General features: G+C 41.8%; 1 protein-coding gene across 12 annotated transcripts in view; it reads right to left on the bottom strand.

Annotated features, from left to right (window-relative positions):
• Positions 1-17,254, bottom strand: part of CACNB4 (calcium voltage-gated channel auxiliary subunit beta 4) — a 296,835-nt gene that overhangs the window by 158,724 nt on the left and 120,857 nt on the right. For 2 of the 12 annotated variants that reach the window (XM_008998896.6, XM_078327791.1), the window contains exons 1-2: positions 7,188-7,495; positions 5,083-5,242 (exon numbers count right to left, since the gene is read on the bottom strand). The exons of 4 other annotated variants lie outside the window; for them this stretch is intronic. In XM_008998896.6, coding sequence (XP_008997144.1) covers positions 5,083-5,088 — 6 coding nt within the window. In that variant the 5' untranslated portion in view covers positions 5,089-5,242; positions 7,188-7,495. Of the gene's footprint in view, positions 1-5,082; positions 5,243-5,425; positions 5,545-7,187; positions 7,496-17,254 lie in introns of those variants that run through there. 6 more of the 12 variants (XM_035304900.3, XM_078327795.1, XM_078327789.1 and 3 more) reach the window with 3 other exon arrangements.

Raw genomic sequence — 17,254 nt, 5'->3', positions numbered from 1 at the left:
CTGAAAATAAAACAAAGAACTTGGTGGGACTATCAGAACCTATAGAGGAAGGGGTATATTTAGTTACTGAAACTATAACTACATTCATTATGTGTATAACAATAATGGCAGATAACATTTATCTGCTTTTAAGGGCTTTATACACATTAACAAACTTAATCTTTGAAACCACCCAAAAAGTGACTTCTATTATTACTGACAGGGATGAGGAAACCAAGACACGGAAAGTTGAAGAAATAAACTCAGGCCAGGCGCGGTGGCTCACACCTGTAATCCCAGCACTTTGGGAGGCCAAGGTAGGCAGAGCATGAAATCAGGAGTTCAAGACCAGCCTGGCCAACATGGTGAAACCCCGTCTCTACTGAAAACACAAAAATTAGCCAGGTGTGGTGGCAAGTGACTCTAATTCCAGCTACTTGAGAGGCTGAGGCAGGAGAAATGCTTGAACCCAGGAGTCAGAGGTTGCAGTGAGCCAAGATCACAGCGTTGCACTCCAGCCTGGGCAACAGAGCAAGACTCCATCTTGGGGGAAAAAAAAAAAAGAAATATACCCATGCCCACAAGGTAGGAAAAGAGAAGTCAGGATTCAATCTTCAATCCCTGGCAATATGGCACTGTGTCCACTTTTTTTTTTTTTTTTTTTTGAGACAGGGTCTCATTCTGTCAACAAGCCTGAAGTTTAGTGGATGATCACAGCTCACTGAAGCCTCAACCTCCTGGGCTCAAGGGATCCTCCTGCCTCAGCCTCCTGAGTAGCTGGGACTATAGACATATGCTGCCATGCCCTGCTATTTTTTTTTTTTTTTTTTGTAAAGGCGGGGTTTTGCCATGTTGCCCAGATTGGTCTCAAACTCCTGAGCTCAAGTGATCCACCCACCCGTGCCTCCTAAAGTGCTGAGATAACAGGCGTGAGCCGCCGTGCCTGGTCTGTCTCCACTTTTGATCATGACACTATTATACTACACCATTTTTTTCATAATACAAAGCGCAAAAAGTAAACCTGAAATTCTCCTGGATGATAGATATGCCCAATAGAAGACAAAATTTAAGTTTTATTGAGATTAAAAAAGATCAAAAAACTATTTCAGCTATAACCTTATCACTCACCAAACTTTTTAACAAAGCTGCAATAGAAATAACACTGAAGGTCAGAATCTTTTCCCTATATAATGCTCAAGCTAAAAAGAAAAGAGAGATTAAGGAATAATAGGCATAAGAAAGACAAAATAAGAGAACCGATTTTTTTTTTTTTTTTTACAAACTACACAGACAAGCTCCTGAGTAATTGACAGTTGCCAATCTCCCTGTCTGAGTGGATCCTTTAGATCAACTCCTCTGAATGAAAAGGCTAAATGCAAGTTCAAAACATCCTGTTTTAAATATAAGACTTTTCAATATTTCTGATGACAGACACAAGAGAAAAAAAACACAGGAAGTATAGATAACATGGCACCATTTAAAAAGAGAGGAAAATATTTATAACTAAAACTATGCAGCCATGTTATAAAGAATATAAAATGTAGAGCAAGAGCAAGTATTTGAGGTCTATTTAGATCTCAAAGATTGTCACATGAGCTATCTGGGCTACCTTCTTTTGGCATACCGATACGTACTGTAAAAATAGCCACACAGTTTTATCTTAGACTCACGCCCTTCAAAGTCTTAAAAAGTTCAAAGTCCAATGCATAAAAATCTATGACTCTCAATCTGCTGTCATCATTTTATATGAACTGTAAACTCCCTTGGGTTTTACACTCTAAGTTGTTCTGAACACTAGCTTTACTCAGCAGTGCTCCAGCCTCATGTGAGAATTCAGGCATCCACCCAATGAATGTATTTTTTCCAGTGTGGCTTTACAGCTGTTGCTGTTTTCACAGCCACCACAGCCTGGTGCAAACACATGAAAGGCCCCTAAATCAGCCGATGAAGATGAGAACACAGAGCCTGTATCTGTAGAGCTTCCTTGGTATAATTTTTAACTTAACCTCATGGATACCTGAGTTCATGGCCTGATGATTATTGCAAAGGACTAGTGGGAGAAGGAAGAGAAGAGAATGAAAAATGATAACCAGTCCAGTTATATTCTCTTGTCCTCCTTAGGTGGCCTTGTTCACCTGGGTAAGAGAGAGTAAAGGGGAGATAGTGACCAAAATGGGAGAACTGTGGACATAGAAATAACGTCCAAGCTGAACCCCATAGAAAGAGAAGAGCTAAGGCAATGGGATGCCTCCCCACCTTCAGCCTAAAAGAATGGTTTTTTACCATTCTTGCTGACCTTCACATAGAATGTCTTATGCCACAGAATAATGGAATGTTCATTGAGTACATACAAAGGGAGTCATAGGTCCATATTCTAAAATCCTGGATTGACTCATCATAGTCTAATAATAATAATAATAATAACAGCAGCAGCAGAAAAGGAGACATGGAAGTACCTGGCAAGGATTGATCTGAATTCTTGCCTCTGTGACTCAAAAAATGGAAAATTAACAAGAAAGCAGCAAGATCGACAAGTTGGAAGAGCAAATTCATGGGATCTGATCAGATTCAAGGAATTTCTCTCTTTAGCTCCATGCCAATTATATCTAGAAATAATTTCAATATATATTTTAGAAAACTATCATTGCTAAAAATTGACCGACTGAAGTGAAAGCTCAGTTCATCATTTACTTAACACACCCTAGCCAAATACCAACTTAGCTCAGCTGAGTAAAACAAGTTGATTTTCTCAGTCAAATTTCTTACACAAACCAGGAGCAACATTTGGTTTTCTTCTCTGGTCAGAGATGCCAGCATCCAGTCCTTGGATTCTCTTACAGATCAGTCCTCATTCTCTATAAATAGGCCAGAAAGACTTTCTGACCCTAGAAAGGATGCTCTGATCTACCAAACCATAGAGACCTCTCGTGTTCTTGTTTCTGAAAGAAATCTAATCCTTAAATCCCTAGAGTGTTTTCTGAAGGCCCCTAAACACACAGATCCTTCTGTCTGAAGTTTATTCACTTCCCTAGCAAGCACAAGGACTATCTTCATATTTAAAATAAGTTTACTGTATCTTTGAAAGAAGCAATCCTTTATTCTCTTGTGGCTGTGTTGCCTTTCAACTCTCTTGGGTATCTTTGTTCATATCAAAAGCAGTTAAGTTTCCTTCTCCAAAAGCTCCACAGTAGAAATCTCCTACTTAGCATTAACCATCAATTAGTGAGGCATGGAACATATCTGTCTATGAATGTAGGTGAAGGTATGAGAGTGAACAGTACACATGTATGCAGAGGTACACAGACATTGAGACAAAGATACATAGTTCCACAGCTTATAGAAAACAAGTAGCTTAAATAACTATCCTTATAATAATGTGTAGGTACATGTAAATTTAAATATGTGCTTTTAAATATACATTCAGATATTGTTATACATATACACTAAGTTTGTAAAATTTGCCTTTGCTTAACTTTTACATACATAAAATTTCTAACAGTATTAATCAATATGTTATGATTCCTTTCTGTGATTGAAAAACACTTAAAGAGTATATTTTCCTCTCTGCAAATTGCCTGATCATAACTTTTTCACAGGAAAAGATCAGGTCTCTGCTTCTAAATGCTTTAGAGTTTCAGCATTTCGAAATGGAAGCAATTGCGCCAAGGAAATGAAATATTAATTCTATGTGCAACTAACCCCAGCATCACTTTACAAAATACCCTAAGAATCTGTATTTCAAGTTGCTCACAATTCCAGAAGGTCCATATAGGAGCACTAAATTTTGCAAAGCGTCTCCTGTGCAGGCCACTTCTAGTCCTAGTATGCTCAACATTTTCTCAAGTGAGAAAAGCATCAAACAGAATAGGATGCAACGCACAGTAGCAGGTTGAGACTGACCTATTTACATATATGTGCATTGATCATCCGAAAGGGTGTGTAGCAATATATTAACAGTGACTATTTCTGGGCGGTAGGTTTTTGGTAACTTTCTCTGCTGCTTCCATGGATCCCTATAAGAACATCCCTCTGTTTATGTAATAAACCTGATGAATGAAAAAATAAATCTATTCCCAGAATAATTCCACAAACATCAAAACACACAAGAATCCATTTATGAAATACGTATACACACTAAAGAGCAGATCTAATGAAATCTACCGCAAATCAGATGAAAACACAGTATAGTGTACATGGGGGGCTCTGTCCATGAAAAAAATCTTGACCACCAGGACTTGTATTAAGACACAGTAGGGACAGTGAAGTTAGAATAGGCAGCTCTTATATAGCAGCCAGTGTAGGAAGAGTTGATGTGCATGATCCATTGGAACCAGCCTGGGCTAGGTATGGGCTCAACTGGAAGCACACACTCCGTCATCCACGTCAAGGTAACACAAGAAGTGATGTGACGTTCTGTGCAAAATCTCCTATTCAGAAGCAGGGCCCTGTTGTGGGGTGCTGAATGATCTTTTGCACTTCCTTATAATCCAGATTCTTAACTACCCTCCTGGACACCAGAACAGAAGTTAATGGACTTGCCCAAAAAGGCTCCACAGGACTCAAGAATCTAAAATGCCAGACTCAAGTGTGTTCTGGCATGTTTCTTTTTCCTCTCGCTTCATAGCTGTACAGTATGTGAAACACAGAGGTTACAAACTAAAATCTAGGGCACTGGGAGCATAATATCTACTTTTGGACCAGACTCTTAAGCAAAGGCTTGCAACACAGTACCAAAATCTCTCTCCTACCGTTGGGATGTGAGGTGCTAACAGTGCATAATAATGCTTTATTCTTATTCAGAATAAAATAGTCCCTAGGTGAGATGATCTTATTCCAAGCTTACTGTGTGAAAACATTGAAAATAATCACTTAACACAGGTTAACCCCCACAGATCCCACAAAGACATTTTCAACAGCACAGAGCGGTAGGACATATACGGATGGGTTCCCCAACCCCCACCCCCAACCGAAGTGCCGTACTCAGCTCTTAGTGCCTGTATATTCTCGGACTGCAGCTGGCCAACTGAGAAAAGCCTCTGCACGCCTATCCACCAGACCTGTTCCGAGAGCTCTGCTTCAGTCTGGGCAACCCCCCACACTTACAGCCATAAATGCATTGGCACTGAGAAAGACTGCTGAGGAGGTGGCACTCCAGGTGTGGCTTTATGTGTCACTTCACCAGGTCAGCTATTTAGGCCTAGTCTTCTCCATTGGCTTGAAGCTCTGTTCACACCATCTTGGGTAACACATCACATTATTCTTCCTTATAAAAACAAATAAACTAAAATGAGCATTCAGAGTCAGTTCACCCATCTGACGACCTCTGTCTTCCCCTCTGATTTATGTGACACGGTTTCAATCCCGCCCACCTGAAAGCCTCCCATACTCTCAACTGAGGATTGGCCAGATGCCCATCTCCACTCCTCAGGTTTCCCACCTTCCTCACCTCCACGGATGTGCACAGCCCGGAGGACGTCAGCCTGCTGGCCACCACTGAGTCACCAGGAGTACAGCACTGCAGTACCTAGCACTACCCTCCATTAACTACCGCCAATGAGTCAAGTCACTGCACCTTCACTTCCCACCCTACAGGAAAACTCAGCTATCCTGTGAGACTGGACCCAAAGGCAAAATTTAAAAAAAAAAATGTTTTCATACTTATAATGGCTCCCCTCTGAACCAGTGCATCTGAAATTTATACAGTTCTGGAGAACAAGGAGCTGGATACATTAGTTCCTAGCCAACTCTTCACAGCAGCCAGTTTCTAAAGGCATTTCTAAATGACTCCAGTTCACTTCGGTGCAATACCCTGCCTGCCCAAGTTGAAAATCAATGGCTGAAAAGAAAACAGAATTCGCAAGGTATCATAGGTTTCATAACTGAGTGTGAAGAGAAGGGGTAGAAGAAACGATCAGGCCTTCTCAAGAGCCCAACCTGGGAAGCTGGCTTACTCAACTCCTGTAATTGCCTTTGCCGTTTCCCCACCCCACCTGCAAGCGTGGACCTTCTTGATTTCAGCCGCCAATGTTTTGAACTACAGTCCCTTGCAATACACTGACAGTCTGATCATTTACGAGCACGTTGGGCAACACGCAGAGAGACTTTGCAGAAACAGAGTTAGAGTTAGAGCAAACATACAGACAGGATGGAAAAATGGAATGCCTTAACAGAACTGAGGATTTCTATCTTTCATGGATAGCACATCATTTGACATATACGTCTGCATTGACGTATACCACAGGGGTTTTTTTGTTTGTTTGTTATAACCTGTTTATTTGGTGGTTTAGCCAGAGAATCTTATATAACACACTCCTGTTTCAAATGTAGCAACATGTATGGCACTGCACTCACATAAAATTCAGACTCCCCACAGCACTTCCCATTAACCACCCCCAACTATCTACCTTGCGAGGTTTCTGTGTATTGATGAAAAAATAGGAATTACCACCAGCAAGAGTCAAAAGAAAGATTCCATTAACAGCTTTACACTGTATTCAAAAGCTAGCAATCGATGGTATGATTTTAGGGATTTCAGAAAATTGTTTTATCCTGATTGTAATAGATGGCATGAGCCTGACTTAGGGGGGAAAAGGAGCCCAGTCCTCTGAACCAAAACACACGTGAGTCTACTTCGCTCTTCTAAGGTAGAGTATAGGAACACTGCCTACTGCCTCTGCACTGGGGTGCCTGACAGCCACAACCCTTGCATCTGATTTCCTTAACAAAAGAAGCAGTAGATCTGCACTGCTTGTTTGGCCAGAAAGTACATAATAATACAGCTATAGCTTAGGAACTTCCATTCATGCTAGCTCAACAAACAATGTGTATTATATAATGAATGAGGCTTTTCTATGAACCCTGCTATTGGAAAACACAGGCACTTTCTGCATAGTTTAAACCAGTCTACAAGGAGCGGTTACCCCTGGTGAGATCAGACGTGGACCCGGTAAGGTATAAATTCAAGCAGCCTACACTCTTAGATGCTTTGCCATCGCCCTCATTTCTTTATTGCTTGACAATAAATAATTTCAGTTACCTATAAACTACACAGAGAACATTTACACAGCAGTCAGCAAGCCCCGGAATGATGTTAGCTTTCTGCTCCATGTTCCCTGCGTTGCCTAAGAAATAAGGGAGGGGGGGTGGAGGGGATAGTGGGAGGAGGAAGAGGAGGAGAGAGGAAATTAGCTATCTATGAAAATACTTACAGCCTCCGAGTCTTCAATTCCATGCAGGTACAAATTGTCATACATGGAGGTCTGATAATCCAGAGCACCTCTTCCAAGGCAAAAACAAAATTGCTGCAGAAACCACAGCTAGAGCTTAGAGAAAAGGCCTGTTTGGGAAAACTGCGCCTGCCTTATCAATTCCTGTGGATTTACCAGGCAAGATGCTATTCATTCATATCCCACAGGGTGAGGTTATCCCCAGAGGCAGTCCAGACCTGGCATTTTATCTGCCTTCCCAGTACAGAGCACAAAAAGCAAAACCCTTCCTCAACCACAGACTGGTGACTGAGCTAGGAAAGCGGCCTCTGATTGGCTCGGCTTCCCTGCTTCAGTCAGCTGAAGAGCGTTCCCTCCGAGAGTGGAGCATCCTACCCAGCAAAGAGCTGCTTCCTGTTTCGCCTGTATTGTTAGTTCTACAATAAACACTTATCAATATCCAAACGGCTGTGTGGAATGTTTGGAAAGGCAGACTATTGAATACTCCAAACACAACTGCTCATCTTCTTAATTAAATTCACAATTGGAGAGGGGAGCAAAGGGAAGATTTTATTTTCAGAGAATATCATGTAAATACAGGTAAACAGATACTAATCTCATCCAGCATCTGTAATTAACAGATGCATTTAAGTCAAAAGGGCAATGAGTCATAAAAAATTTTTTTAAGTCCAAGGTGAAGAAAAAATGACTAGAATAAACAGATGGTAAGATTTCTTGTGGGAATTTCTATAGTAAAAGTTTTCAATATTCTCACTGGCGTCTCTCTGCCTCACTGGTAAAAATATAGCTCTGTGTCCCAACTGGTGAAGTTTGAAAAGGGAGCCAAAACCCTCTCAACTTTTAGATGCAAAATTTTTAATGCTCTTTAGTTGAATTTTTTAATCAACTTTAAGCAACAGCCAATGTTTTCATGTAAATTCTTCATCACCGTCCCATGCATAAATCTTTAATGATCCTGAAAGGGCATTGATCTTTTCTCCAAAACCCAAATAGAAATGTCCTGCTCCCTCCCCCTGCTGCTGCCACACCACAACTCAGGTTGACCTAGGACCGGTTCCACATCACAGCAGCCTGGCATGGAGTTTCTCTAGGTACTTAGAGCTTTCTGGTCAACCAACAAGAAAAAGCTACAGCTTTGAAACAGGAAAGCTTTAGAGCCCACTGTAAAAGAAGCCAGCTAAGTTCGGAGGGACAAAGAAGCTGACGAGGGGCAAAGAACATATTTTAGAGAAGCTGCGTGACTGACTGGGTAAGTCATGACCCAGAAACTCAGAGGCTCTGAGTCCCCTGTATCAGCTCGCCACTAATTGGTCAGATGACTCTAGACCAGTCAGTCACCACCTCGATGAGCTCTGGTTTCTTCACTCACCAAAATGAGGAAAGAAATAACTTAGGGAAAGAACTATGCAAATCTAAAGTGCAACATAAACACTTACCATTGAGAAGCTGCTTTGTCAGCCAGAAGGCATTGGCTGCAGTTCATGGGAGCTCAGCACAGGAGTAACTGGCTGGCCTTGGACCTAGGAAAGGAGGCCTGTCCTTCCAGCCAGTAGCTCTGAAAAGCATAACTCTTAAAGGAATAAACCTGAGTCAAAAATGATAAATAACACAAGGGATACAACTGCTGAGCAGAGCACAGTTCTTCCAGGTCTGTGCTGACCCGCTCATGCCTTTCCATCAGAGTCGCACACCTTGGGAGTGGCATCAATACTCAGTCCGCTTCCAAATACAAATGATGACTAGGAGACTCTGCTGTCCTTCAGAATCCCAAAATGGTAGAGTTCATACAGACTGTCATCTCTGAGACTGTGCCCCCATGGAGGAAGGACAGCAGCAGGGGATGAGTGCAGTCAATGGGATTCCATAGAGAGAAACCCAGTGCTGGCTCCACCTGTCAACAAGGATGCATGTCGGAGCAAGTCCTTGCCCAGGTGGAACCTCAGTTCCCTCCCCCATACAACAAAAGGACCGGATCAAAGGGCTGCTATACTCAAATTCATGGGTCAGACTCTTATTTCAACTAACTCTCTAATACAGCCAGACGATATTTCAGCCAGAATCAACAGAAAACTGAGACAAGAGGGACTCTTTTTCTCTTAAATTCTCCAGACCATTTCCCTACTTTACCACTTCAGTTGCAAGTATAGGTATTCCCTGATTGTGTTAAAATGGACATCTAAATTAAGGGGAGAAGACAGAGGCAGCCCACTTTCAGAATTCACCAAAATGAGAGAAATTGTTCCCAAATGGAGAAACTCTTCTGTGGATGGCTGCTGTGGAGTGCTCTCTGTGGCCAGTCTGAGGGCCTAAAGGAAGTTTTAAAGAGCAGGGACTCACTTTACAGTCCCCTAATGCATGCAGTCAGTCAGTGACTGGGGCAGGATGTTAGCAGGGAGGCACTGGATCACATACCAGCCTGTGGTTGCCGCTACACCCAACCCCTCTAAGAACAGATGTGAAGCAGGGGCAGCCTGGCTCTGCCTGCTTCCCAGGAAGTCAGAAATATGCTGGACTCAGCATCACAAACTGTAAGAGGTGGGAGAATACCAAGAGTCACCTTAGCTGGCCCTTTCAGTGCTAGAAAGGTTCAATTGCTTTATTCAAAGCCATATGCCCTATACTGGAGTGTTCCTTCCCCACTTTCTCCTTGATAGAGTTTTCAAGATGAGGGTCAGTAGGCATGTTCCCAAGAGGAATCTGGTGAAACAGAGAGAAGTCACTTTGGTAGGGAAACTCCCATTTTTCTGACCCCTTTCCATTCTAAAAAGTTATCCAATCAGAAGTCATTTTGTTCACCCACCGCTGATAACTAAAAATCAGATCACAGGTTGGGGAGTCTTCTCTTAGAGTCTGGATCTGCACAGAATCAGCACCTCACCTGTGAGTCACCTAAGGGTTTCAACCCAATACTTGGGCTGATCCTAGAGTTCCAGAGGAACCCCAGTGAGACACTCAGCTCTGAACCTCTGCAAACGAACTCTAAGTTAAAGTTCCAGAAAAGTGAGTTCAGAACTCTAGAAAGATCTTAGAACTGACTATCTCTGTCCCAAGATTCTCTAAACTGAGACCAGGCTGAGAGGTCCCTGGGAGCTTCCTGGCCTGTTTCACATCACCTCCAGTCCCCAGCTTTTAGTAAAAGGATTTATAGATTCCAGCAGGTTCAAGTTCTTAGGGCCAAATTTCATAATTCACTGCAGCAGGAGGTGAAAAGCAACCAAGACACTGGCACCCTCTCGGTTTTGTCTAACAGTTCTCCAGTTGAATGATGGTCAAGAAGACGAAAGAGAAACCAGCCCGTTTCTGGCCTACTTCTCCCACCTGAGGTTACAGCAAGAACAAGTCTTGTGCTGGTGCTCATTCCCAGGAACCCACCTACCTTTCATTACTGAGCGGCCTCCAAAACTACATAGCTTCCAGGACGCTGCCTCCAATTCTGAGTTTGCCCTGCTGAATGTGTTTCTAACCCAACTCTTTTCCAGTTATCTCTCATTATGATCCACCATTCAAAGTCAAAACAGCCTAAGAAAAAGCATCGTCTCTACGATTCTGTGTTTATAAATGCCACGTGATTCATGATGGCAAAGGTGTCCTTGCAAATGAAAAACGCCTCAACTGAGCTCAATTCAGTGGAGGAAACGGCATGGCCCTCAACAAATTAGAAAAGCTCTATTTTATATCACAAGGTAACATTACTTTCAGTTAGTATTCATGAACTTCAAACTTATGGATATAAATGTATGTCCCCTTTTCCTTACCAACTGCTGAGCTTTGTCATAGAGTAAACCCATAAAATTGACAGTAGAGTACAAGGGACAAGTAATTCTGTTTTCCATTTGTTTGGACAGAGAAGAGAGAAAAGCCAAAAGTGAGATGATTAGCTATGAGATTTAGATAGCCATGATCAAGACAACCCGTGCAGATTTAGAAGCAAAAGGCAATCTTGATTTGAATTTTCCACCTAAATTTCTCGGGAATGTAACATTTCAAAGCCGATGTAGCTGTGTGTTCCGTAGCAGAACTGCAAGAGCACAGAGAAGAGACAAAGGAATAATGCTCAGCTTCAGCCAAGGCTAGCACTCTTGTTGGCTGTATGGGCTAGAACAGAAGCCCAAGGTCTTTGTTTGCCAATTCAGCCTTGGGAATTATTTTGTTCTTTGTTTTTGTTTAAATTTTACTAAGTTACTACAACGTCCCAGATGACTTTTCTCATCACCCACCCTGCAAGTAATACCACTCCACTCCTTTGCCCCTAGAAATCTGTGTGGCATTGCAAGAATGAATATCATACCCCTGTTTCCTCCCTGGAGCCCACCAGATAGGTGGTAGCAACAGGGCAGACAAGGGAATAAAAACAAAACAAACACAAAACTATAGGCAATAGATTCCAATTCTAGTCGCCTCTGCTGTAGTTCTCTGAGGTTGAACTTAGACCTTTCCACCTAGGCTGGCATGTCCTGGGTCTCTCAGGGCCCCATCTATACCAGGGAGATAATAGTTTTGAAATTAGTGAGTTAAGATATGAAAGATACGTAGGAGGCAGCATGGAAGAATTGGCCTTTTTAATTTTTTTAAGGCCAGTAGTATGGAATCAGCTACTCTGCCTTCCTGTGCCTCCATTTCCTCACTTACAAAATGAGGATTCTATCAAGAAGACTGGGAAGATTAAAAGCCTTGGTCTAATAAAATGCGCAGATGGATGCCTGGCACCAACAGTGCTCCACAAGCACTGGGCTGCTGTGGTGATTCTCATGCTGCCTCCTATGCATATTTCATATCTTAACTCATTAATTTCAAAACTATTATCTCCCTGGTATAGATGGGGCCCCAAGAGACTCAGGACATGCCTAACTGGGTGGTAAGGTCTAAGTTCAGCCTCAGAGAACTACAGCAGAAGATACGAGAAGTGGAATGTATTGTCTATAGCTTTTTGTTTTGTTCTCCGCCTGGGCTCTGGTGTGAAGCCCTCGTGCCCCTGCCTCTGGGGTGGGATTCCTAACCCTTGCCCCTGATGCTGCCCTGGTCCTCTCAATCCCGCCTGAGTCTCAGGTCTCAGCCACCAGAGCTGAGCCCAGCATCCTGCCTCCTGCTGCCCTCCTACCTTCATGCCAGCTCCTGCTGGCTGCCTACCTGCTCTATCTGGCCAGGCTGACTGCTCCTCGTGCCAAGGCTGTCATGCTTGCCCAGACCTCCTCCACTTCCTGACAGCTCCCCCGCCCTCAGCCGCCCCACTGAACTCTGCATCTTTCCTCTGTACCTGGGTGTACCCAGTGCTCTCCCACTGCCCTCCTCAATTGGCTGGCTCTTGCTCCATCACCCCCTACCAGCCATTCCTGAACCATTCCACCCTGTCACAAACCACTGCCCAGAACACCGTCCCCATGAAAATCCTGTAACCAAATGCTATGCTGGTTCATGCCAAAGAGGCAAGAAAAGCAGGGAGAAACAAGCAGAGACAGGGATAAAGAGGCAGAGACAGAAAACCCTAGAGACGCACAGAGGAAGAGTGAATATATGGATGAGCTCCCCTCCTCCCTGCCACTCTTAATGGCTTTAGGAAAAATAATACTTCATAATTCATAAGACGTGAGTGTAGGTAAGGCAAAAAAAAAAAAAAATCCCATGGCCTATTCAACTTGCCAAAAAATGACAAATCCCTCCCTGTGATTGATGTATTACTCAGAAAGCTCACTTTCTGAGTAATAGAAAAATCTCACTTTCTAAAATTTCAGTTAAAAAAAAAAAAGAGCCAATCTTTTGGAAAAAACATTCCATAAAGCCACAATTTTCATGAATGCTACACAACTCTACTTTCCACTATTCCCCATAATGAACCAAGGACACTAGTTCAGCTGGTCACCTTCCTATTGCCTATATATCATTTAGCTGATAGTACTATCAGTGCTAGTATACCAATTATAGCTTTCAATTGTTGACTGGTCCACAATTCAAAGAGAGACTGGAATGTGAAGATCATCGAGACATGATGGCATCTCCCTGGGGACAGACAGGGATGGCATGGCGGCAACACTGGAGATCCTGAAGACAGAAATTGAACAAAGGAGAGGGTTGCAGTCAAAGTGCTCACATTTTGAGAAGCTCTGATGAGAGCCAGAGAGTAATTTGATTCCTTATCTGCAAAGCTTCAGCAGGAGTGGGAGGCAGGAAAGGGGGAAGGAAAGGAACAGTGTCGCTCACGGAGCAGGGCAGAAATGAATCAGCCACCAACTTACTACTCAGCCTTGGGCAAACCACCTCCTCAAAAGGTGGGACTCCTTTAGTTCCATGACTCCAGATTTGCTGTAAAGAGTAAACAAAACTGTTTAACGTAAAATGAGTTAAACTTTGTTTTCTATTTTGTTACTGCTTTTAGGTAACAATTTATGTTTTTTCCCTCCCGGGAGTTTTTCTCTTTGATTTGATAACATGATTAGTAATAAATATCCATAAATGCTGTTTAGCGCCTAATAGTTCCTCTAAACAAAAATCAGTCAGCTCCAATTCAAAATCTTTCAATGGCCTCCCACTGAAAAACCCAAATCCTTAACAAGGTCTGTTGTGCAGTGTGGCCCTAACACTTCTCTTCTCACAGCCCTTACTTTGTATGCCTTTCCCCTTAACTCTCTCCCAGCTGTCCTTCTTGGACACATCACACCCTTTCCCACCACTAGGCTTTGTTGCTTCTGGGCCCTTTGTCTAGAACCCCATACCTCCTCAGAGTCCGACCACATTAGCTTGCATTGGTGCAACTGATGAATTAATAGCTGTCTCTTAAAAGTGAGTTCTGTGGTGAGAGAGACCAGGATATCTTTTTACACACCATTATATTCCCACTGCCTAGCACATGGGCTTTCCACAAATACGTGAATAATTCATGATGGCCCTGAGCTCCTTGGCTACCTCTACACTTTGGTTGACAAAACAACACAGTGACTGGCAAAAGAGCTCACAAAGTGAAATGTGGGTAGTTTTTTAGAGTTAAGGAAACCTAGAACATAAGCATCCTTAGAAGGTTCCTACCAAACTGTACTCATGCCCTGATTGGGACACAATGGTCCTGGTCAGATTCAGATTTTTACAAACTAAATAATCTAGTGTGACATAGAGTTGTTTTAACAGAGTCTTTATTTCAGGGAAAACATCATTTATAATGCATTGATGGAGTTTTTGGTTGGTTTTTTTTTGGTTTTGAGGACAAGACACTGTGATTTTTCCTACTTCATACTTTGCACAAGATGTCCCCTCTGCTGGGGAGGCCGCCTTCACTCTGTCCCCTACCCCTGACTACTTCTATTTGGTGAGCTCATTCCTTCTTTAAGGTCAAATGTAAATGTCACTAATTTCCCCAACCTCTCAGACATCAGCCAATCCTTCTGCTATACTCCCATAACACTCTATCTCCCATACCTGTACAGGTAGGCAAATCACATAATAGTATAATTCTTTCATTACAAGATGAACAGCTCAAGAGCAAGAACCATGTCTTACTCAGCTTCACATCCCACATGCTTCATTTCCTAGAAGATCCTCAACAAATATTGGTGACAGGAATTGAACAGCAAACACGAAAAGAAAACTCACACACTGTGAGCCTTGATGTCCTTGCCTCCATCATAATGCATGCAGCCTAGTCTAGTAGATATTTGAGGCCTTAGAGTCAGTCAGTGAGCCAAGGAATCTGTGAGGTCAATTTCAGAGCTGCTGTGGATTTAGAAAACAAACACAAAATGGAAACTGCTGTCAGGAATTCAGGTCTGAGCGGAACTCCTGTCGGTGGCAGGGGCTCTTCTTGGGTGGAATCTATGGGAAGAGAGGACATTGATAGATAATGGGTAGGTGGTGGTATGAAAGTCCTGGGGTATTTTCCTGAGAATATATTTTTGGAGAGACATGTATTACCTTTGAAAGTCTGTGCTGAGCATGTATCCCGTAAAGGCAGGAACTATGTTTTATTCATCTTGTTGATATACCCCTCTCTGATGCAGTGCCTATTGCAATAACTTAAAAATAGTTGAAGTTTAGTAACTACATTGCAAAAGCCAGCTAAGCTGGTATAACATAATCTTCACAGTAGAGGATTCACTGAAGAAACTACATGTCTCATGTACCAGGCACCAGACATGTTAGAACCTCAACAAGGGAGTAGAAAAATCTAGCTGACTCTAAAATACTGAGCTTAGAGTAGCGACACTCATTCTAGATCCCTCCTGCAAGCAGATCTAAAGCTTTTAAAGTGCTGCTAGACATAGGTAGGATTGTCTCAGGCAATGGATTAGTCTAAGCCCTCAAGTTGTAAGTTTTCAGTTTCTGCAACACGGAGTTAGGTCTGGAGAAAATAAAGGTTTGAGTGCACACTGCTGAACTTGGAGCACTCTGTTATTCTAGGTGGCAGAGATGACTAAAAGCCCCAGTATTCTTTCTCAATTTCCTCCATTTAGCAATAAGCCATTCCACCTTCCATTTTAGCAAGGCTAAAATTTTGTAAGGTTCTTCAACTAGAAACTGTACCTCACAGACTCCCTTGCAACTAGATGTGACTGTGTTCTTGACAATACAATAGGAGTGAAAGTCATGTGTCCAGTTTACACATTACATCCTTATAAAGGTACTGACTGCCTACCATATACTCTCTTCCTATTCCTTTCGATGTGGTACTGATGAAACAACTTCCACCATACAGATGAGGACCTCACCTTAAGGATGAAAAATTAATAGGATAAAGAAACTTCTGCATTCTGCATTGTTAAATGAAAGAGAAAGGCATTTCCATCTCATTTAGGCAACTTTATTTAGGGATCTCTTGTAGCAGCTCAACCTGACTAATATCAGCTATAAAAGTAAAAATATTGAGGTCATTAGAATAGGAATAAAGGCAATCAGAGAAATAGATACAGAAGGTAAGAACTGGACTCAGAAAAAAAGACCTCACCATGTTATCTCGTTTCTTCTAATTTTCCTTTCATGAAATGCTGACAACTCAAGATAGTGGCATGGGACAGCAAATTTCCACCGAAACCCATCATCCGCATTAAAAACAGAACACTGCTATGCACATGTTAGCCTGCTTACTTTCTGAAACCGAAGACTAGGAACCAAAACAAAACGTTTGTGAACTAAAAACACATACACAGATAAACTGCCAATTTTACACAGCTTTTTCAAAGACCAAATGAATTCAAAGAAAAATGTTCAACTCTGTTGAGTTTTTGAGCATAAGTAGATCATTACAAAGAGAAAAATATCTACCACCTTTTAGCCAAGTCCAAAGTAATTCCTCATGAAGATTTGGATTTTTGATATAATTTCTCTTAGTTCTCAGTCTGTTTGATCATTTCCTTTGCAGTACTGGAAGGAAAATTAGTTGGAGCACTAAGTAAAAAGCCTTTCCCCAAGAGGCACAAACAAACTGAATTACTTGATCTAAATGCCAATTCTCAGAAGTGATTCTTGCATCAAATATGCAAGGAAAATAACAATCATCCACATAGAAAACAATATAAATTTGCAGACAAATAATAAAAATAATATACATTGGTACTGATAGAAAATAGAGGAGAATGTAAAAAAAAAATCAATGATCTCTTATATTTGTAGGTATGTCTCATAAGTCCAAAAGTATTTTAAAAAAATTAAAGTATATAACTTTGGTCACACACACACACACACACACAAACACACACCCCACAGGGCTTTGCAAGTTGTTTAGTAATACACTTTTCTTCATAACAGAAAATGAACTCTCAAATTTTTAAGATAGAATGAAGAATTTAAAATAGAAAGATCCAAATAAATCTTCCACAGCCACGTATCTCAAAGCACCCTCATAGTCAGTGGATTTCTTAACTTTGTGTCGGAGAATAAGCTGTAAACACTACCTGATTCTCTGGTTTTGTGTACCTCAGAAATCCACTCTCTTTTAAACTGAGAAAGACAACAGTATCACAATTTTCAAAAACACTAGTTTTTAAAAAATTATTTATAATAGCTCCTTCCTTTAAGTTATTCTTTCAACATCAAATTAGCTTTAAATAAATGTGTAACACCACAAGATA

This window comes from Callithrix jacchus, chromosome 6 (assembly GCF_049354715.1).
Source record: "Callithrix jacchus isolate 240 chromosome 6, calJac240_pri, whole genome shotgun sequence".
NCBI lineage: Eukaryota > Metazoa > Chordata > Mammalia > Primates > Cebidae > Callithrix > Callithrix jacchus.
The sequence above is the reverse complement of the archived record's forward strand: the minus strand, read 5'-3'. Positions and strand labels throughout refer to the sequence as shown.